General features: G+C 37.0%; 1 protein-coding gene across 1 annotated transcript in view; it reads right to left on the bottom strand.

The window, feature by feature from the left end:
* LOC134223129 (protein nubbin-like) overlaps nt 1-23,381 on the bottom strand; it is a 149,078-nt gene extending 125,697 nt beyond the window's left edge. Inside the window, exons 1-2 of the mRNA XM_062702268.1 lie at nt 23,337-23,381; nt 23,106-23,177 (exon numbers count right to left, since the gene is read on the bottom strand). Of these exons, the coding sequence (XP_062558252.1) occupies nt 23,106-23,177; nt 23,337-23,381 (117 nt within the window). The remainder of the gene's footprint in view (nt 1-23,105; nt 23,178-23,336) is intronic.
* Between the last annotated feature and the right edge of the window lie 338 nt (nt 23,382-23,719).

A 23,719-nucleotide genomic window follows, 5' to 3' on the forward strand; every position in this document is an offset into this window, starting at 1 on the left:
CAACTTACCTAGTTCAGTAAGCACATACGCGTCATGCATACTCTATTTTCTAGAATACGAGATGCTCATGGTACTTCTAAACGTTCTGGAGTTCAGCTAACGATATCTACCGGATTAATCAAGGCTTTTACAATGTCCTCATCGTCGGTATACTCCTAAAATTCTCTTGAGTTTAGTTCATAGTATCTTCCAGATCAATCAAGACTTTCGCAATATCCTCATTATCGGTATTTACCCAATCCTGTGTAATAGGCATATGATCCTTATTTCCATGAACATGAGATCCAATGTCCAAGGTGCTCCAATATAATCTTGAGTCAAGATGCACAATGACAATAAGCTTAACCTGCGATTTGTTCTGCGTACGCGGTCTTGGATGATCAAGTACAGTCAAACTTCCATGAGTCAATGTTTTATGACTCGATATCGACTCATTTGCTTCCATGCCATATTAAAAAATATTTTCTAGGTTATTGTGATGGTTCCTTCAAACAGCTTTCCAAGGATTTTCTCTTCCACATTTTGATATTTCCATGAGTCGATGATCTCTTCAATATCGACTCATGGAGGTTTGGGTAGCTTGTATGAATAATGAACCCACTGGGATATCATATCATACACCATTCATTAGTTGGTTTATTGGATAGATCACATGATCCGAGATAAAAAGAATCTATAATGCAGCCGATCCTCTGTGAGACGCTTATGGAAGGACCATCGGCCCAAGGTTCCTTGGAAAACTGTTCAAAAGAACCATCAGAGTAACCGAGAAAATAATTTTAGTATGGCAATTTTAGTTAGTCGATATCGAGTCGAAGAACATCGAATCATGGAGGGCCTATTGTAGTTTGTGAACCTGCTGTGATGTTTTGCTCTAAACAGATACATCGTTCAGGACTTGGTTGATCAGGTAGATCGCACGTTCTGAACTCCATGCTGGTTTGAAGAACCATAAAGGCCTGTAGTAGCTAGTAAAAGTGTTGAGTGAAATCCTTTCGGCTCAATTGACCTGCTGGGATGTTCATCAATGCACTGATACAACGTTCAGGACTTGGTTGATCGGGTTGAAAACATGCTTTGAGCTCCATGGCGTTTTGGAGAACCAAAAAGGCCTGTAGTAGTTTGTAAAAGTAATGAGTGAAATCTTTTCGGCTCAATGGACATGGGATGTTTAGCGCTACATGAATACATCGTTCAGGGCTTGGTTGATCAGGTAAATCGTATGTTCTGAACTAAAGACCATTTTGGAAACCCTGAAATAGGTTACGTTAATTCAAAACTCGATAATTTCATGTGTTATGATCACATAGATATTTTTAGACATATTATTAGCTTTGGACATTCTGTTTCTAGAGATATTTTCTGAAGCATTCGAGGATATGTACTGCAGAACAGTTTGGACGGCCTAGGACATCCGAAAAATATATTTCAACACCTTTTTAGCTCATTCAATACTAGTCTTGGCAGGATCGAGCCCAAATCTGTACGTAAAATCAATATAAAAAAATTCCGGAAAGGGTTAAAAAAAGTTAACTCAGTAGCTGCTTAAAAGAAAGCTTGTACATGTGAAACACAAAGTCTCTTGAACTGTGATATTGTAGTTGCACGTTTGATATGTGTAGGCATCGAATTGGATTAATTACAAAGAATTTTGTAATCTGTTAATTACTTTGAAAATGAATACCATTGTTAATTACACAATTGCTTCACAGAGAGCCACTGCAAAGCATCCAACAAAAAAGTTAAGGAAGTGAATCTGCTACATCTCAGAATCAAACGCATAATCTTATTCTGCATACGCTGCAATCTTTATATTTGTATCTGATTTGCTAAAACCAGAATAGAAGAACAAAAGTCCAAGTTAGGAGAGATGATTGATTTGAACAACTGTATTTTACTTGCAATATTTAATTTGTTTTTCAGCCGACAGAGAAGTCCATACTTCTTGGCTATGTTCTTGATGACATTCTCAATTTCAATTTATCATCAATAATCATGCCAAGATATTTAATTTCTCGTACGCAGTGTCTTGTCATCACTTTTCACCGAGACATTTGAACGATTTCGCGAAATAATCATATACTTTGAGTTATTAATAATCAATTTTAACTGATTGTACTTCTACCATCTACTTAAATAATGCAAATCTGCATTCAAGTGTTCAATCGCATCTTCTTAGTCTTTAGCTGCAATGAATAACATTTGTATGAGAGCCTTCCCTTCCAGCAGGGGGAGGGGTCACAAACCACCAAAGAAACATTTTCTGATTTCAAAAAACTTCACATACCAAATTTGCTTCCATTTGCTTGATTAGTTTTTGAGTTATATGGAAATTTCGATTTCATTTGTATGGCAGCCTCCCCCCTTCCTTCCATGGAGGGGAAGGGTCACAAACTACCATGGAAGCATTTCTTGTCTATTATACCACATGCCAAATTTGGTTCCATTGGCTTGAATAGTTTACGAATTATGCATAAATTTTTATTTTATATATGAGAGCCTTCCCTTCCAGAAGAGGGAGGGGTCACGAACCACCACAGAAATATTTCCATACTTCAAAAACCTTCACATACCAAATTTGGTTCCATTTGCTTGATTAGTTTATGAGTTATGTGTAAATTTCGATTTCATTAGTATGTGAGCCCCCCCCCCTCCTTGCAGACAGGGGAGGGCTCACGAACTATCACGGAAACATTTCTTACCTATTATATCCACCACATGCCAAATTTGGTTACATTTGCTTGATCAGTTTCCGAATTATGTTGACATTTATGTTTCATTTATATGAGAACCCTCCCTTCCAGAAGGGGGGGATCACGAATCACCACAGAAACATTTCTTGACATCAAAAACCTTGGCATGCCAACTTTGGTTGCATTTGCTTGATTAGTCCTCGAGTTATGCCCCCCATTCAGAAGGGGGAGGGGTCTCCAAGCATCATAAAAACCTTCTCGACTCCAAAAACCCCTGCAATCCTGCATACTAGTTTTTGCGCCGAATGGTTCAGTAGTTTCCGAGTCTATAATGATCAGACAGACAGACAGAAATCCATTTGTATGTATATATTATATAAAACTATTTTACCCCATATTCCCCTAAAACTAACATACTCTCCAGATAAAACACCACTGCGCTTACCCAACAATATTCTAATCATTCAGATTCAATCATAAATATGCCGTAAACTGCTTATAACGGCTGCATTCCGTTCATAATACTAAAGTTCTGGGGGAAGTTGGGGAAAAACGTCCAAAAAGTCCTATTAGGAATAGCGTGCCGACTCCGAAATTACCCCCATTCGATTCCTGGGAAAATTTTGTTTAAGAAAAGTTCTTGGTCACAATTTTCGTTCAGCGGCCTTTTGAGTTATTGAATTTTGCCCGAAACATGCAACATTTTCCCCATTGTGCAATGACTGAAAAACAACATGAAATTTTGGTCGAAATATTTGTGGCCGAAATATTTGCATTCCGAATCTTAATCCGTTGGGTTATACGATTGGTGCAAACCATCGCACCCTTCCGTGAAGACCCTAACGTCAGCCCTAACATGCACATGGCAGTCGATGTCGGAGAACTAGGTTAGAAAGGCGTATTTTAGCTCCGGCGTCGGCTTGAGGACATTTTTAATGAAAATAGAGCACACATTCAGCAAATTTTATTGAAAGGACCTTATAATGATAACTGAACTCGAAAATGTTGATACTATTGCTTGGAGCAGTTCAAATGGGATTTAAAAGAAATATAACCAATTTTCGCATTATTTTTTGCCACACCTTGTATTCATACAAATAAGGCAAGCATAACTAAATATTCAACAGTAAGTAAAAAACAGCTTAAAATATTTTTTTAGTAACTACGATTTTTATCTTTTGTTTTCTTATCATTATCTTATCATGTTATCTTATGTTAGAGATATTCATGTCCATATTATTATTATTATTATTATCGTCTTTATTTAAGAGGTTTTCAGCCCTCGACTGGCTCACCTCTGATGTCCATATTCTAAAACGTTATGCCGGTGACAGTAGACTAGGACCTGCGTTACAAAAACATAATTCAGGGTTAAAGCGTTAGCACTTTCACTAACTATCTAAGCAAGTTTCTTTACGATGTTTTTGTGTTGGACGATGTAAGGTTTGAATCTTGGTCAATTCTGGGTCTGCATACAAATAAAACATCTATCCATAAGTACGGTTGGGGCAAGAATGACTTTTCTATTTATTAAGTGTTGCTTAGATGCATTCTAGAATCATAGCTTACTATTACATGTTCAGACCTACAATCTCCCCTTATTTTTATTAAAAAGAATCGAACGTTCAACATATTATATTTTAAAGCAAACTAACAATTGTTAATACGGTACATAATCCTTGAAATGCTGTGGCTCTTCACGTATTCTTTTGCTAGAATCTTCTTCTTCAACATCTTGTAACACCAATCCTTTTCATTCTCATCCTCATTTCCTATTCCCTTAAGATGGGCCACATTTCGTCGATATTCCTTCCCAGTTTTAATTGATTGCAGCGTGCAATCCGCTCCATTTTTTCTTGTCACCAGAAACTCTTCGTTAATGTAATCAGTATCCAAATTATTTTGTTTCTTCATCCTTTTCATCAATACTTTATCTCCAACATCAATCTTGCTGTGATTAGCTTTTCGTTTTCTGTCACTATACGCTTTTCCTTTTTCTTTTTGCAAACGATCCATATCTCTAACTTCCTCATCTTTTAACTGATACATGGGTACTTGTGGTAATTTACTTCGAATACGTCTTCCAAACATCAATTCCGACGGTGATTTTCCAGTTGTGGGATGATTTGTGGAATGATACACTAGTAAATAATGACTCAACTCCTTCCTCCAGCTCTTACCCAATTCCTGTGTGATCCGAAGCCTCTTCAATATCGTTCTGTTTTGTCGCTCTACTTCTCCGTTTTGTTGAGGCCAATACGGTATCGTATTGACCAATTCGATACCATTCTCGATGCAAAAACTTTTCAACTCATTACACGTTTCCCGCAGTTGCGGTCCATTGTCTGCTCTAATTGAAATAGGAATTCCGTAACGACCGAAGCAAACGCAAAGTTCTTCAATTACATCTGTGGCAGTTATAGTCGACATTTCCTTCACTTCAATATATCGACTATAATAGTCAACTACCACAAATAAATACTGACCATCTGGTAACGGCCCAAGAAAATCTATCGCGACATCTTCCCATGGACCTGACGGCATTTCTTTCCTTACCATTGGTTCAGGTGCGTCAGGGGCAGACACCAAACAGCAACCTCTGCAATCCTTCACGAATTTTTCAACATCTTGATCTAGTTTTGGCCACCAAACATTCGTACGCAAATGGGTCTTCATCATTCTGCTACCAGGATGACCATCATGAGCTATTTCCAGTACTCTTTTTCGAAGCTTCTGAGGGATTATCAATCGATCTGTACGGAGCAAAACTTCTCCGACTTGACATAATTCCTTTGCAATGACTTTGTATGCTAAAGGCAGTTCTTCAAATCCATTTATTCTTATCATTCTCAGTACATTTTGAATCTCTTCATCCGCAGTAGATGCCGCTTTTATTTCTTCCCAACTCAATGCAATTGAATTTGCTGCAGCTTCTACTATTTCTCGGATTATCATTTCTTCGCTGCTATCAAAAGGCTTGGGATCTAGAACCGCTAGTCTAGACAGTGCATCAGCTACGTTGTTTTCACCAGAAATATGAACAATATTATATTCAAAAGCTTGTAACCGCAGCACCCATCTTTCTATTCTAGCACATGGTTTTGATCTAGGAGTAAACAGGAATTGCAGTGCTTTGCAATCTGTAATTAAATCGAAAGACCTTCCCAATAAATATACTTGAAACCTTTCAACAGCCCAGACTAGAGCAAGCGCTTCTTTTTCCGTTTGGCAGTAGCGCGATTCTGTATCGGTCAAGGATTTACCAATAGGTGCCTTCACAGCCAGTAAGTAAGTATTTCATCCATAATACGTTGGAATGCTTCTGGAGCAGTTACCAACCCAAATGGCAGTCGTTTGAATCTGAACAGACCAAGACTTGTCATGAAAGTTGTTACATCTCTTGATTCCGTTTCAAGCTCCACTTGCAAAAATGCTTCTCTAATATCTAATTTACTTCGTATCATTTTTCGACCTAAACGTGCCAAATACTCATCTACTACAGGCATCGGATGGCGTTCCCTTAATACCGCTTCATTAACTCGACGCAAATCCAAACAAAGTCTAACATCACCATTCGTTTTTCCCACAACTACTAATGGTGATACCCAGCTCGTTGGTCCAGTCTTGACTTCTATAATGTCTCTCGATAGTAACTGTTCAAGTTTTGTTTTCACAGCAGCTTCTAACGGTATTGGAATTCTCCTCAACGGTTGAAAAACGGGTTTGACTTCGGGATCAGTGAAAATTTGTACTTGTATTCCAGATATTTTCGAAAATGGTTTCATGACCTTTGTGACCTGATTGACGTCTACTCCAACTTTCAATATACCCAACTGCTTCGATGTCTCGTCTCCCAACAAACATTGTTGTCCACCATTCACAACGAAAAATTCAGCCTTAACACTTCTACGACCTACGCAAATATCAGCAACAAATGTTCCTGTTACATCCAACAATCTCTCGTTTCCGTATGCCTTGAGTTTTCGAGCACATCCCTTCACGGACGAATGAATCTTGACGCCAGCGTTTTCAACTTATTCCAAACTTCTGGTGTAATCAAATTACAATCGGCTCCTGAATCCACTAGCATATCCTGAGCAAAAATGGCAAGGAAAGGATGAACGGCAAGATCGTAGAATCAGCGACGGATTACCGACCTTTGGTAACCGTCATTACGCCACCAAACGAGCGTTAATTCGGTCTATATAAGTTTGCAGGTTTGTAGAACTTCGATAGAATTGTTTTTCAAAATTTTAATATAAATAAATTTTGGAAAACTATTTCATTATTTAAACTCTGGAAACGGAAACAGAGCATTCCAACATTTTTAGGTCATTTTATTTTCGTCACTCGTTTCCGTATCGGCCACTATTTTCGGCTCTCAATGTGGCGTTGAAATCCAGGATACCGCGATTCGGTTGCGGAAAGGTTATGCTGGAACGCAGGTTGCCTCATTCCAGGTACCTGTGCATGACGCCAAGAAGGTACTGGATAAGGCTGAAGGTGGGTTGGTCGGTATGCTCGGTGAGCGCAAACCAACAACCTCCTCAGGCATGAGTTGCATACAGATTGTGATCGAACATACATAATTACATTACATAATTATCTTGATAAATAGCAATGTACTTTAAAGTTGTTTGTCTCCCTGTTTCAATTTTGTATCCGTTCATCGAGAAACTACACAGAAAAAAATAATGAAAAATAAACAGCGCGTAAAACTTGACATGCAAAAATTTACGCTATTCTACGCTGAAATGGTCCTCTTGCCAACAAGATTGCTTACAACTTGTATGCAATATTGACGATTTACGTCGAATATTGTATACATTCAGGCTATATCCCGTATGGAATTACGCTAATAATGGCGTTCCATTTATGTGCATTCTTTTTAGCGTAAATTTCAGTGGATTTTTCTATCTGTGTATAATTTGCGGTTAATATATTTGCCTATAGTATAACCATTACAAATTCATTTCGGCACATTTGAGTGTTACCAAAATATCAACTTTTGTCGAAATTCTGGAAATTTGAACGCCTTTCCAATCGTAATGTAGTTTTGAACAATAATACTTAAAATACATTATTTTCTATATTTATAATATTATAATATTTATTATTTTTAATATAATATTTTAAATAATAAAACAGAAATTTAAAAATCTTGAATATAATGGTGGGTATAATGAGGAAAATGAAGATTAGGAATTTTTGTATAAAAATCTATTATAAGAAATTTAAATAATACATACATAATATTAATACATCTCCTGGGTATTTCAAAAGTATTTCATATGTAAGAGTTCTATTCTGATGATCTTTGAAACGGCATTGAAGGTCAAGAGAGTAATCATTCAATGCGAATCGTCCTTTTCTGGTTATAAAACCGGTCCACCACAGTTTTATTGATTATCTGCGAATTAAAATCTTTTTTCTCAAGTATTGATAAAAACATCAGGGTGCATTTTGAGGTGCATATTAGTTTTAATCATCATACTTATGTTATTATGTTTATACTGCCTTCCGTCTTCTCACATCATCTTTTCAGGATTCAAGAAATCTATTTCAATTGAAGCAAAACCTATATGCTGATTTTATCAAAGATATTCCTCGAAGGACAATTGGTTTTCCCATCTCTGAAGACAACAGTTAATCACAAAACGAACTGATATTGAAGAAAGGATCTTGGTCAAACGGTTTTAAATTTGGTGAGAAAATTCCATTATATTTATTATTAACGTATATTGAAACTTTATGACTATATATTCAAAACAAACCATCAGGGCACCCAATTGAATCGATTTGGATAGGAAGCGTGGGATTGCCAACTTCCTATTGTTAACATTTCGTGGATCAAGGGCGGGCTCTTCTCCCCATCTATTGGGTCAATCTGGGAAACAAGGGCTATGCTATATTCTCTATTCACCCCGTGGATACGCATTAGTGTCTCTGCTTGTGGAACCACCCCACCCATTTTTGGCCCTTCATACAGGAGTTTGATGAAATACAAACAATAATATAATCACCTGTCATAAGACGAGTTTATACAATCCCATTGAATTCCACCACTTAATTGTATCTTGACAGATACGTATTTCGACCTCAAAGGTAAGGCCGTCTTCAGTGTCTCGTACTTGACTCGACTTGAAGAAAATGATCGCAGGACAGGTGAAAACATTCCACTAAAAAGCTCAAAATAATTTTCTTATCAATAATATAATCATGATCCAATCGTTTGTCAGATATGGCCAGTGCTATCGGCAGGTGCCTTGCTACAATAGATGGTAGTATCATCATCATCATCAAAAATATCGTTTGGCCGAACAATAGTGGATGTAGAGGAGTGCACCACCGCAGACAGTTTTTGGCACGACGCCGCACACTGGGGCAGCCCTGGTTTAAACATGGAATAAACACCTCAGTCATTGAAATGATGAAATTGACGATAGGTGTCTTCGGCGAAGTTTCAATATACGCCATACGCCAAATTGGCCAAACAGCGTTTTAAAAGTGTAATTTCTTCAGATAAATTGCTTATCACTCAATTTCGATGAACTTTGCTAAACATTTCAAAATTGCAGAGCCTACTGTGATGATTTATTTGCTTATTTTGAAAAGAAAGACCAAAAATGATATTTGATCAGTAATTGTACTTTTTCTACACTTTTACCATTGAATATTATCCAAAATCATGGATAATGGTAAAATGCACGATTCATGGCTGTGATCCAGTCAAAAAATGATTTCTGGCGATTAATCGCGGAAAAGGCAAATTTATGTCGTTTATGCGAAGGGGCAGAGTCGGGCAGGTGTTTTAATCGGCAATGGATACAAACATATATACACTTTCCAAAGACATACTTTTCCGTTTTTTTTTTTTTCAAATTGAATTTTACTGAATGCCAGTATCATACGTAATAAAAATTTCCTCCTAATGATTTTCTTTTAGTTGGGGGGTTAATAATTGAATAACATGGTACTATGAATAAAATTAAAATTCGCATCGCATTTGTTAGAAAAAATCAAGAACTGATGAAATATTATTATTGCCCTTTTGGAAGATAAAGTTTAGAAGACATATTCGTATCGACTAAGAAGAAAATAGAAAAGAGCTATTTGTTTAAATAACACACAGATATATAGGACACTTTTGCAAATATCACATTACTTACAAAAAGTGAATATGAAAATACTAGTATTCACTTGTTTAATGTAAAAAGCTCATGGACAAAAAGTAATTCATAAAATATTTAAAAATCTAATCTTTATCCATTTTTCTCCTAAATCATTAGGAAGTATTTTTTATTAGTATTGATACTAAAGAGCCCCGCACATAGGATACGTTTGCGTTGCATTTGACACACTTCCCATGGAAAAAACTGTCAAACGCAACGCAAACGTATCCTATGTGCGTGGCTCTTAACATTCAGTGAAATTCTATTTGAAGAAAAAATATCGAAAAGTATTTCTTTAAAAAAGGGTTGTATGAAATGGCATGAATTTTTCTATCCATTGCCGATTAAAACACCTGCCCAACTCTGACCCTTTGCATAAACGACAAATGTGGAAATTACTTTAAATATTCCTATTTTCCGCGATTAATCGCCAGAAATCATTTTTTAACTGGATCACAACCACGAAACGTGTTTTTACCATTATCCATGATTTTGAATAATGTGAATTTTTCACCAGTGAGCAAGATGTTCAGTGAGATGGAAATCGGAACAGTTCCCCTATATCATTTTTTTCCGGTTCGTCTGAATGTCGTTCTTGGCTGTCACTTTCGGCCAAACAACATTTTTCATTTTCGACGTGAAAGCAGTTTCGGATATACGTTCAATTTGGCCTCATGGAATTTGATTAGATGACTTTTGGCTTGAAAGCCAGTGTAGTAGGTTACAAAATTTCGTTCAATGATTATTTGACAAAAAAAATTACATTTCACCTTAAATGTCATTTGACCAACCGGTGGACATTTTGACCATATTATCCATTCAGTGATTGACATTTGGCCGTACGACGTTAGGTCAAACGACCATTTCGGTCATACGTCATTTTCGGGCTGACGACCTACTCGGCCAAACGACCTGTTAGAGAAAACGACTTTTTCGGTCAAATCACCAGTTCGGCCGTGGATGGATGGAACTTCCCAAGAATTGCTTATGGACAATATGCTAGTCGTTAGATAACTGCAACATGTTTACGTTTCAGTTATCGAATGCCATTCGATAACTGCAACGCATTCTAGACGTCAAGCGATTGCCAGTTGACGTCAGATGCAATAGAAGTGCTCAGCTATAATCGACTTTGACATCGTTTTGAAGTTCAGCGGTCCAAGTACTATCAAACTTTTTGAACAATCTTCCGCGGATAATTTAAAAAATCCAGAGAATTTCCGTTGAAAACTTCTCCTCTCCAGCGGATATTCTGAAGCATTTTCTGTTTTAACATTATCTGGGAATTGACGACTGAAGCTTTGCTATGAAGATTGAATTTCTTTCGGCGATAGCAGTCTTAATAAGTAGCAAATACTTTGTTGCTCCTACATCCGACGTTTCGGTTAATTTATTTAACCTTCTTCAAGGGGTTCTAAAATAAACAAAAAAGTATTTGAAAGTGAACAATTTTTTCCGATTTACAAAGATTTTCCCACTTTTGCCCTACTATTCCTTACTCACAGAAGTATGTATTTTTGTTGGTGTGTGTAGTGCCCTACATTTAGCTGTCGTGGTTTTTAATGGCGTCCGCTTTTACTATACGTGAAATATCGTTATTCGTTGTTTAAATTTTGGTTAAACCGTATTTTATAATATGTTTTTCTAGTATACTCACTTCATGCGTAGCGATTTTTGCGTACGACACTGTATTAAGTTTTTATAGCTATTTCAAAAAGCTCTCTATCCTTGGTTAAAGTTTAATTTGTACGCTTAATCGCGACACCTCGACTTTCGATTATGAAACTGATGACTGTTTAAATGTGTGTGAGTGACAGTCTAGTCATATTGTTAGTGTTTGTACTATCCGTGTTTTCAATAATTTCCCGTGTGTTTACAATGTTTATGTTTGTTTTCTGAATATTTCCTATTTTGTGTAGTATACCTGCATATATTGCATTCAAACCTTCTGTATCTGTTCTATGGTTGATGCAATTTTCATTATTAACAATATGACACATTTCTAGATATGGCAATGTATGTGTTTTGTTTGTTTTGTCTAATATTTTCGTTTTTTTCAGGTTGAAGCGGTGATTTTCGGTGATGCTGTGTTCTAGGAGCGCAGTTTTCTCTTTTAGCTGCATAATCCGTGGATCCGATGAGTTAACTTCGTTTTCCTGTAGTTTGTCCAGAGTGTTATAATGAGTCCCGTGACCGCTGATACGTGTTTTTAATCTGTTTTTTTGTCATTCCTATGTAACAGGCAGGGCAATCGTTGCATGGAATGGAATAGATGACGTCCGTTTGTTATTCCTCTGGGATAGGATCTTTCACGTTAGTAAATAACCCTCCTACTGTTCTGCAGTTATATGTTGCGAGTCGTATGTTTTTGTAGTTCCGTTTTATTTCCTTGTCGACTCGGTTCGACAGGTGAGGTATGTGTGCTATTGATCGGTAAGTATATTCCAGGTCTCCGTTATCAACTGTTCCGGTATTTGAGCTATCATTTCTTTCATTCATTCGGTTCTGTAGTCTGTTGCGTAGTGATTTTGGATAGTTATTCAATTTTAGTTGTTCATCTATTATTTTGTGCTTGGTATTGTCGTCTATGTTTGTTGATAGCTTATACACTCTGATAATGAGATTTCTTGCCGTATTCAATTTTGTCCTAGGGGTGGAACGAGCGGTAATTCAAAAACCTGCCACTCGCAATGGGCTTTTTGGTACCATCGTGTTGTGACCTTCTGGTTTTCATGACGTGTTAATAGCATGTCCAAGAATGGTAAAACAGTTGTCCACTTCCAGTTCATAGGTGAACTGGATGTGGATGTCATAACTGTTGAATGTTTCCAAAACGTGTTGTAGCTGGTTTAGTGGGATTGCGGTGAGCAGATCGTCCACATATTTCTTGACGAACGGTAACGGAAAGTTTAATTTTTCAATTACCGTGTCTAGAAGGGTTTCCATGACCCAGTCCGCGATAGACGGCGAGAGTGGATTCCCCATTGCTGTACCGAAAATCTGGTGATAGTGCTGACCATCATACCGGAAATAGCTAGAATCTATACAATATTCTACTATCTCAAGAAATAGATCGAGATTGATGTTAGTATTGGATCGAATCTCGTTCCATTTCATGATCACGTTGTGCATGACTAACGATTTTGGTATCGATGTGAAAAGGGCTTTAACATCGAGGGAAATCAAAACATAGCTTTCAGGTAATGTTATGTTGTTGATAAACTCGCAGATTGAGTAGGAGTCTCGTATGTTATATGCGCTTATCAGTGACTGTTGAATGATTTTTCCCACGAATTTGGAGAGCTGGTACGATGGGGCTGTCATGTTTGAAACAACTGGCCTCAGTGGAAGACATGGCTTATGAGCTTTCGGTTGCCCATAGATCCTGGGACATACAGCCTTGTATGTCCTTAATCTTCTGGCGGTTGCGTCGTCGATCAGGTCTAGATTCCGAAGCCTGTTGACGATGTTGTTGTTTTGCTTTTCGTATCGTTTAACGTTAGCCAACCCAAACTAGCCGTCCTGAATCGATCTTATTTCAATTCAATGAATAGACCAAGTCCGTAAAATAGATATTTTTGAGCTTGAAATATTTTAAGACATGTTTTGAATTGCAACTCCTTTTGCTGATAGTTTTGCCCAAAATATCACATCCACATTTTAACTGTCAAAAGATTAAGTGTGGGTTTTTGCTTGTGCGTTTGGTACATATTCTTGTACGTCAAACAAGACCAAAAATGTCGAGTAAGCATTTTCTATTAATTTTTGAATTTAAACATTGTTCCTCTCGACTTCAGAGTCGGAAACAAATCTGACGCGTTTGGGATGATTAGCTTCATAGTTTCCTGAAAGAAAATCGAATATCGATTCTTCACGTTTGAATCCAATTATGAAGAATTTTGCTGTGTAAATTTCGAAAAATACTCAACAGGAACTTTTCGTAGTTTCTTTCCGAATATTTTCGAATAGGGTATCTGTTCCCATATTAATAACAGCCCGTATATTAATCTCAACCGTCGATAAACCAAATAAAAAATCAATTTGATAACAATTCCTCACATCGTATGTACACAATAATGAATAGACCACCTTCTCCAATGTTTGGAATATTATTTAAAATTCTGTTTGAGTAATGTTTTAGTTCACAAGACTCAAATTATTAAAAACAAAATTATAAAACACATTTATTTTCATTTTCCTACCTCTGAACTGTTGATTTGATGCACTGCTCGATTGCTACTAGCAGATTCATCTCATTTCACGCCGTTGTTTTCCACTCAATTTTAAGCTAAAACAGATATATCCTTTCAAAATACACTTCACAACACATAGAGCACATCACATTTTCACTATAAATATAATCATATTTGCAAAACATCACGCGATTTCCTATAGTTTGATATAGGTTTATTTCGAACAACGTCTGAAATTATTCTTGTCCGTATTCCAAACTATTTACATGGCCTGCAGCATCTGCAAGGGTTGCCGACCTAGATTTTTATTTCAAAAATGATTGAATGTAATTTCATTGTGAAATTCAAGTCTTGTGATTGAAAAAACAAAGGTATATCAGAAAGATAGGATATGACAAACATAAAATTGAACGGATAAGTTGGGAAACTACAACAAAACTGGAATTTTGTAATTATGTTTCAACTTATGTTTTGTATCATTGAAGAATTCAGCATCACTGCATTCATATCGTTACGTATACACACAAGTAATAGTGTGCGTATTTTTATGTTGGAAGCAGTATTATTGATATAGGTACAAGCATAGGATTAACTGTTTTTGAATGTTATTGATATAGGTACATGGCGGGGATGATGTTTTTTAGCTAAATACTTCTATAATGTGATAATAATTTCATTTTTGAAGTTATCAAATTGTTATCAATTAAAAATTACGTTAGCCGAGCATAATTATTCTGATATTACTTGATTATTGGGTGAGGAATAAATGCATTTCATATGCGCATTGGCTTATTGTTATTGATATAGGAACAGATACCCTATATATTTTTTTTTTATTATATAAATTAAAATTTAATGTTAATAAAAGAGATTCATTATGATAAATAGGAAACAGGGTTATTTGGGCAACTCCCGCTGTTCCCGTCAGCAACGTTTATTACTCGGCCGCATTACAATCAAACATTACTTGAAATTTGCAAACTTTAACCACGTACTGAAACTCAAGTAATTCGGGTAAAATGCGCCCGAGTAATGAACATTTCGGACCAGAAAAGAAGGTTCATCACGCTACTCAACAGAAACATATTCTTATATTGATTTTGTTTCCCATTGCACGTTCTGGCGATTTTAACATATACAATAAAACCAGCATACATTACAATTGAATTTCATATAACAAAACACCACGCACAAAAATAATCGAATACATATTTTACTTAGGTCAAGATGATGGCAAAATCTTTTGAATTGTGCTTCCCAGATACTCATGTATCCAATACTGGACTTGCATAAATGTGATTCTTGTTTGACTCTTTCAAGACTGAAGAAACTTATTACACCTAAGTGGTTGGAAATTTCAACCACGCAAAAAAAATGGATTAAAAAAGCACGGAACAGAATTCTATTTCCAAGTTTGCTTACTACATACATATTTCTGCTACTTATGTGACAGCAGTCATATCAGTTTTACACTTTCACTTTAGTAGTTTCTATAAGGCGGAAAAACAAACTCATTCAACTCGCTACCAATGTGGCTGCGATATACCATATCGAAGATCACCAGCTTCTCAACAAAATTATTTTAAAATAGCCTCCTTAGCGCCAACTAACTATAAGCCGAAAGTCATCCGGAGTAGAAATGGTTGACGAAAATAACACTCTGTGTAAATATTTCGACTTGTTGCCGACAATCTAATGACTTGCGGCTTATATTACCAAAAACTTAACCAGGAAATGGATTATGTTTGATTTTGTACTATGCGACCTGCGTTGGTCCTTCTTCAGTATATTTCATCTCCGGACGTTATGCGCTCTAATTTTGAAAAGAAATTACTCTCATACAAGACCCCCCCTTAGCCGTGCGGTAAGATACACGGCTTCAAAGCAAGACCATGCTGAAGGTGCCTGCATTCCGGTCTAGGGAAGATAAGTAATCCTAGATAAGTAATTCTTCAAGTGAAATTAAAATCAGGGAGCCCCCCTCCAGAATTCTTGGATAAGATTTTCACAGAAATTGTTGTAGAACAAACTTTTCAGAAGACCTGTCGAAGAAATTCCCTAGAATACAAAGAGAAGATAATATTTGAGCTGATGTTAGAAGAAGGAATTCCTATCATGGGAGAGGGTAGCTATGAAATTGGTGGAAGAGGAATTGCCCTGAACTTTTGTAGAGTTGGAGCATCGACTGAATATAATTATAAAAATATTATGCATAAGTTTTTCATTGAATTTCTATAGAAGGAATTCTTGAAGCAAGAATTTCTCTGAAGAAGAAATTCTCCTAAAATCTTTAAGAAAGAATATTCCATAATTCTTGAAGAACGACTGCATAGAATTTGTGAAAAGCATTTCTCCAGAATATCTGAAGATTTTCTGAGAGGTCGAATAAAAGGAAAACCTGTGATGAGGGAAGGTAGGCTGAAATTCTTTAGATTTTCTGGTGGAAGAATTTCCAAGAATTCCTGGAGATGGAAGAACTCAGAATGATCGGAAAACCAGTTTCCCTAAAATCCTTGGAGGAAGACGAACAGTAACTTCAATAAATAAGATTGCATTGAAAAAAAAATAAAGGATTGATTGACACTTTTTTACTAGCTTTTCCTGTATCTAAGCCATCAATCAAAATCTTATTTTTACTTCAAAGCATAGAGATTAACCTAATTTTGATTTTCTTGAACGTTTGAAAAATCGTGAGTATAATCCGCAACTCCAGAACCTGTCATACTTATACTTTTATCAATATGCAAGGGGAATAATGGTAGAGAAATGCAAATGGCTGTGTTTGCTCACTAAAAGCGTATGAGCCACCTGGATTTCCAAAAACGCCTAAAAAGTTCTGGATTGGAAGACATTAATTTCTTGAATTTGGAGCGAAAAAAGACTACACCCAACCGGCGGATGTTAGATTTTCTAACAATTCTGTATAAGAATCTACCAAAACCTGTATAAGAACTGGGCATAAATATGCGAAATTGTTAGATTCTTATACAAGTATTGTATAAGAATCTAACAATATTGTTAGCTTTTCTAACAATATTTGTTTGAGAGCTTACATTCTAACAATTTCGCATATGCCCAGTTCTTATACAGGTTTTGGTAGATTCTTATACATAATTGTTAGAAAATCTAACAACCGCCGGTTGGGTGTGTGTATTTACTACATATTTTTTTCAGCAGGCAGCCGACATTTTTCAAATGTATTCGGGTTTGAACGGAATTTTTCTTCTTTCCTATTAATTAATCCTAAAAGCCACCCCAATGTTAATTATTTCAACGCCACCCTCTAAAATTATTTCAACGGCGCACGGTGGAGTAGCTAGAACAAATGGCTGGCCAAAAACCCTTTCTCGTTTTTCAAACTTTTGGATGGTATTACATTTTTAGAATATTCTTCAATATTATCGCCATTATGTGTCATTGAAATTTTTACGTTTGTTTCTTATTAGTATTAATAAGAACCTATCAAAAATCATGTTAATTTGATGGTTTTTAGCGTGCCGTAAGACAAAGATCAGCTACCATTGCTGACAAATCTAAACAACACATATAATGTTAGGTTTATAGTACACAAAGCATCATTTATAGACTGGCCTAGGACCTCAATGAGTTGAAATGAATTATATTTAACATTAGGATATTTTTTCATAAACATAAATAACATGGAGTTTTTGACATTTTTTAACAAACTTCATTAATCAAAAAGTAGAAGTACTCCCTCGTATTCCGCTACGAGATTGTACACACATGGAAAATATAGGCTTTCATCTTTCTATTGCGGGTTAAAGATCATCCGCACTCGTCCGCAAACGAATTTTGCGAGTAACTTCAAAATATGTTGTTTTCATATTTTCCGCCATTGTTTTCAACAGTATATAGGCAAAAAAATTTGGCAGATAACTTTTTCTGGTTTTCGAGGCATATGACACATAGACATGATTGAATACAATAGTAACATACTCTGTTATTTGTTATTTATTCGTTCATTTGGTAGGCTCAAATGCTGTAGGGCGTTACGGAGCCGATTTAAAAAAAAAACTTTTTAATACAATTTTGTAACCTAACGCTCAAATTATAATGTTAGTTTGGGGCATCTGCTGCTCATTTAAATCTCTACAAAGCATGGCGCATGCTTCATTATCTTTCATCTCATTCCCACTAACCAATCTTATGAAAAATCAAAATATCAATTGTATTGAATTTGGCGATTGCATTGACAACAGATATGTAAATATCGATATAACTTAAATACATCATAGTTGATATTATGTAGACAAGTTGGAGCAAAGATATAATATGGGGTAGGGGATAAAATGGGCAAGTGCCATTTCAAGCTAAATAGAAACAATTCGAATAAGCAGTCTACTTGGTCTCAAGAGAAGTAACCACTTGAGGCAACATTGTATATAGGACCAAAACAGGAAATAGAAAGAAACATTTCCTCTCCAAAAATAATCGATCCTATGTTTTTGTAAGATGAAGATGATTTAAGCAAAAAGTTTATGAACGACCCATAAGGGCAAAAACAATATCAGACTTTTGTTTAATCAATTTCAAAGTTTCAGATGCAACTGATGTTATGCGTGAGTAATCAGTATTGATTGTACGTACGTTCTGGGTAGCTTTCGCTGCTAAAAATATAATAAACTTGTGAAATGGGAGCGGAAAATCTAATGTTTTGTTTTAAATCGATTAATGTTTACCTTTCTGTAATAGGCGAGATTTTTCATTTTTCACGTTTCCCACGCGAATTAAGGACAAAAGTGAGTAAAAAATGAACTATCATGGAGCTGTCGCCTCTGTATCAGATTATAATTTAATTTTGAACATATCAAGAGAGGTAATTTATCACTGGTAGGTGAATTTGCATCTTAAAATGTTCGAAAATCGTTTGTTACTCTGTTGTTGCATCATAAATGCAAAACCTACCAGAAAACGCCGAAATATAATTATGGCCAGGATTTTGGTCTAGTTACTCCTTAGTGCGGCGCACAGTGCTTCGAACGTATGGAGCTACGGGACAAAAATCATAACTTACATTCTACACGTTCTAACTCAATGGTGTCTTTGGGAAAATGGTTGTAAACTAGTTTTTCTACTACATAGTTGTGTTACTGACCTATGTTAAATTGATAGAGGCATAAGTGGCGTAAATGCCAAATTTCATAACATATAATATGCTTCGTATAATCGAGATCCATTTGGGAAAATTATCACTTATGATAAAAACTAATATTTGCGGAATTGACCTATATTGAATAGATAATTGCATAAATGCCGTAAACGCCAGATTTTACGATATGCCTCAAAGAATAAGGATCTTTTCACGGAAAATATGAGGTATGATAACAGTTTCTATTACAACAATTGACCAATTTCCAATTGATCATCTCATAAGTGACGTAAACGCCAGCTCTAATGTTTTATACTATAGAATCAGGATATCCTTAGAAATGATTTGAGGAATTGTTTTTTTAACGACGGTATCAGAAATCATTGGAATTTGTTATTTTTTTTTTCAAGTTCGTTTATTTTGTAGGCTCAGGCGTGTATAACACTTTACGGAGCCATGGTTATTGATACGTACAATCAATATCATCTTATAAAGTTAGTAACAGAGGGGTAGAAGCCAGCGTATTCGTGGTGACTCGAAGTTAAGTTTACAATGTTTAAGGATGGGCGGGGATTAGGATACGGGAATCATGGAATCATCATAATCAAGGAATTTCAGCTGCTTATCCGGTCATTTGGCGTCAGGGACGATGTGGCGTGTCGTCGTGTTCGAGGAATGATTCGACTGGGAGCATCTTCCGGATGGCCAGAAAATGAAGGATGTCTGACATGGCCGCGGATTTGACCAGAGGATAGTGTTGTTTTTAATGTCGATAATTTTTAATGGAACTAGAGCCACGACAAGCAGGCTCTCATATGAGCTCTCAGCCTTCGACAATTTTTGTATGTAGGTGCTATGTCCTGAGCTTCTATCAAAATCCCATTTGCATACAAGTTTTACCGTCCTTGAGCTCTCTACCGAAAGTTGTTGCATAATGCTTAGCGAGGTACAATTCATTAGATCTTGCGAATCAACCTCAGCTGACGTTTCAACGCGTAAAGCCTAGGAAGCAGATTTGCATGTACCTCGTTTAAAGTACTTCGAAGCAGATTGTACTTTCTCTCGGATAAATCAAAGTCAATATACAACGCCAGTGCTTGTGCCGCTATCATAACCTATTCCTGATTTGCGCATGCGCTACTTGATATATTGGTCCTCAGGTTCATTATTATTTATGAGGTCTTCAACACGTTGCTTCTTTGCTTTATTTGAACATTCCAGAAACGGTTTCTGAGGTCTTCCCTTCGCGATGTTGAATGAAGACTCGGCAATTCTTTCAATATTTGTATTTGGATTGCGTGGAAGATTTACCAACAAAGACAATCAGCGAGAGTTTTGCTTCTCAAATTTCTCGGATGATCGAAAGTTCTGTGACCATTTTTTATCAATTCTCAAACAAACGAATTTGCAAAACTGCTTTAGTTCTTTTTCAAATTTTTTAAAAAAATTATCTGGGTTATATGAATCCGACAGAAACTTCAACACATGAGCTTTTAGTTGGGACGGATCAATGAAAAACTATTGTTTGTATATATCTTATGTTATTGAGCACCTAGAAAATCGTTAACAGCTATTAATAGAGTAAAATTCACTTCCATGCTCTTATGAATACTATAAGTGAGCTCTGGTGCGATTTTCAGAGATGTGTTTTGATGTACTTTTTTTAAAAAGCTGTTTGAAGTTGTGGATTATTTCTTCCTATTTAACTTCACACCCATGACTTGGAAGCTTTACTCATCACAATGATCGAAATATGTCCAACTGATACACTTTAAATTGGATCTTACTTACTTGATTTTACGTTTTCCATATCGATTTTTTCAGTGAAAGGTACCGTTTGAAAACTTAGGCAATGCAAAAGATGCTTTTCACTAGCATGTGATAAATCATCCACTTTCAGCGATGGAAATGGTCACAAACACGAATTGTTTTGATCGTCCCAGTAACCTCACAAAGATACTAATGCGCACACATCATAATTGAAACATATGTTACTATCATGGTCTACTTGATTCGACTAAATACGAGAGTCGATTTTTCCATTTTTGTCCAAGGGACAAAGCACTGTGCGGTGCGCCTAAAACTCACCGGCGGCGTGGTCAAAAAATTGCAGCGGCGTACCGGTTAAAAATGCTGGTGGTGGCGAAGGCGCTTAAAAATTGTCGACGGCGCGGCGTGGTGGCGCACAGCTTTTCGCCGGACACCTTCCGAAAGCAATCATTTCTTGAAACAATACTTGCACAAATCCCAACATAATTTGTAGTGCAAAAGACAACTATTTGAAAGTCCTTTACCAGCATGTATCTCAACTTTTCAAATGATGACTTTTCAATGATGATCAAATATTGCTAAGGAAATATCAAGAACATTTCATACCGTACAAAGCGATAGTTTTGACATTCAAGGCAGACGAATGTAGATGCTCTTAATTCTGAATAGTGACCAAATTTTGTTTGAATTTTAAACTAAAGGTAGCTTTCTAACTCTTTTGCAAGACATCAATTCCAAAACTAGCTACATCGATCTTAAAGAAGGGTACAAGAAATAAGTAAAATGTGGGTTATTTCATGCATGATGGCATTGAGCATAAATGTCGTAAATTTGAATTGACTGAGCATTCGAGAGGATTAACATTAAACATTTTTAGCTTCTTCCACGGAAAGGAGGATTTGATTCGTTACTTCATGTATTTCATATTATTCTGAAGGTCCTGCATACAGATAACTTTGCAGAAACATGCCTTTCAAACCGTTGGAAATCATGCACCCACTACACACTGTTTTCTTAAACTCAAATCCGCAATCCACTCATCGATATTGCCATGGGAAAAAATCGAACGCTCGTTTTTGTGTCACCGACGACGAATGTCGATGTGAACCAGCACACATCTAAAACCTGAAGCACGAAACCGGGAAAATCATCCACGTTCACCATCAGCATTTGTTCCATGCTGAGGTTCATAAAACCGGCCAGCCAGCTGTTGGATTGCTTTTGTTTTGTTTTCTTTCACGTGGTGCCGAGCCGAGCGAGTGTAACAGTGCGGTGTAGATGTGCGCGTGTTGTGCGAGTGGGTGGTTGGAAGCAACATCCATCTCCATCACATACCGGAATGGAAATCACCTCCACCACTCGAGAGATGGAGCGAGCGTGAGCAGATTTTTCTTCAGAAAAAGCGCGCGCTTTTGACACACGCATACACAGATTGCGAGACCGAAATCACTTGGCATGTCAGCGAGCTTTTCTAACGATATTTTACTACTGATGTGAATATCTCTTCTGCATTTGGACATTAGTGAAGATATAAGACATAGAACAGAACGACATTTATGCATTTGAAGGCAACAATAACTTGCCAATTCGTTTGGACAAATCGAAAATGGTCTTGCTAAAACTTGGCCTCACTTTTGTATTACAGTTCAACGAGTAGCTAGTTTCTAATCGAGATGCATATTTCGAAAAAAAAAACCCCATGCAATGTTGGCTGGAATTCTTTTTAAAATATAACTCCAATGAATAATCTTCTTAATAAATATCATTTCAGGAGCCTGAATCGTCCTAACCTATCTCACGACATTTTTCCACACTGCTCTAAATCTGCCACTGATAAGAGATTGGAACAACATACAAAAGCAAACCGCACAGTCGAGATGCTGTGCATGTACCAACATCGCAGCATCCCACAGTCATCGTCGTCATCGTCATCATTTTTCTCGCACTTGTGACGGAGCGAGTTGCAGTTCTTTTTCCATTCATTTCGAAGCCAAAGCCACCCCACTCTCTACATAAGCTTTCCCTCCTCGCCGTCCACATCATCGTGAGACACTAAGCAGCACACATACACGTGTGCCGCTTCGGTGCAGATGGTACATAGACCATGCTCCCCCACACAACCACCGGCGAGATGAGAAGGGGCACGCGCGAGGATAATATTTTTTACACGCTGCTGCTGAACTGCTCCACCGAAACTCCTCCATCGAAATGTGCTGCTTGGGCCGCGATGATTTGGACTCTGCGAGCGAACAAACGAGACGACGAACAAACGAAAAAGCGAGACCAAGTGACACACACCGCAGCAGACGAAGAACAAATCGCGCGCGCGAACGGCCGAAGCCTACTGTGTGCAGCGCGCGGTAGCGAGTTGTTGTGACAGAAAAAGATTTCAACGCACGATTTTATGGGAAAGCTTGCTCCCGGTGCCGACCGACGACGTCATGTCCAATAAGTGCTAATCAATTGATTGGGCGAATGGAAGCGGGTCCCTCGCGCGCTACTGCTGCAGCAGAACGACGATTGACTTACGGGCCTACGGATTTGTGCGTTTTTGGTGAGGCTGTTCCCGGGGGAAGGCACTGGGAAATATCGTCGGTCAAGACAATATTATTCTACGAATTTGGGACGATAGAGAAGAGGACCGAACAATCGACGCAAACTAATTCGAATTGAACTAACTTGTCCTTCGACCACACTTTGACGGTGACAAACGCGAGAATATTCGTTCGTTTCGAGGAAAATGTGTATGAAGATGCGCCTGGGGACGCACTGTTGAAATTT

This window comes from Armigeres subalbatus, chromosome 3 (assembly GCF_024139115.2).
Source record: "Armigeres subalbatus isolate Guangzhou_Male chromosome 3, GZ_Asu_2, whole genome shotgun sequence".
In the NCBI taxonomy this organism is placed as follows: domain Eukaryota; kingdom Metazoa; phylum Arthropoda; class Insecta; order Diptera; family Culicidae; genus Armigeres; species Armigeres subalbatus.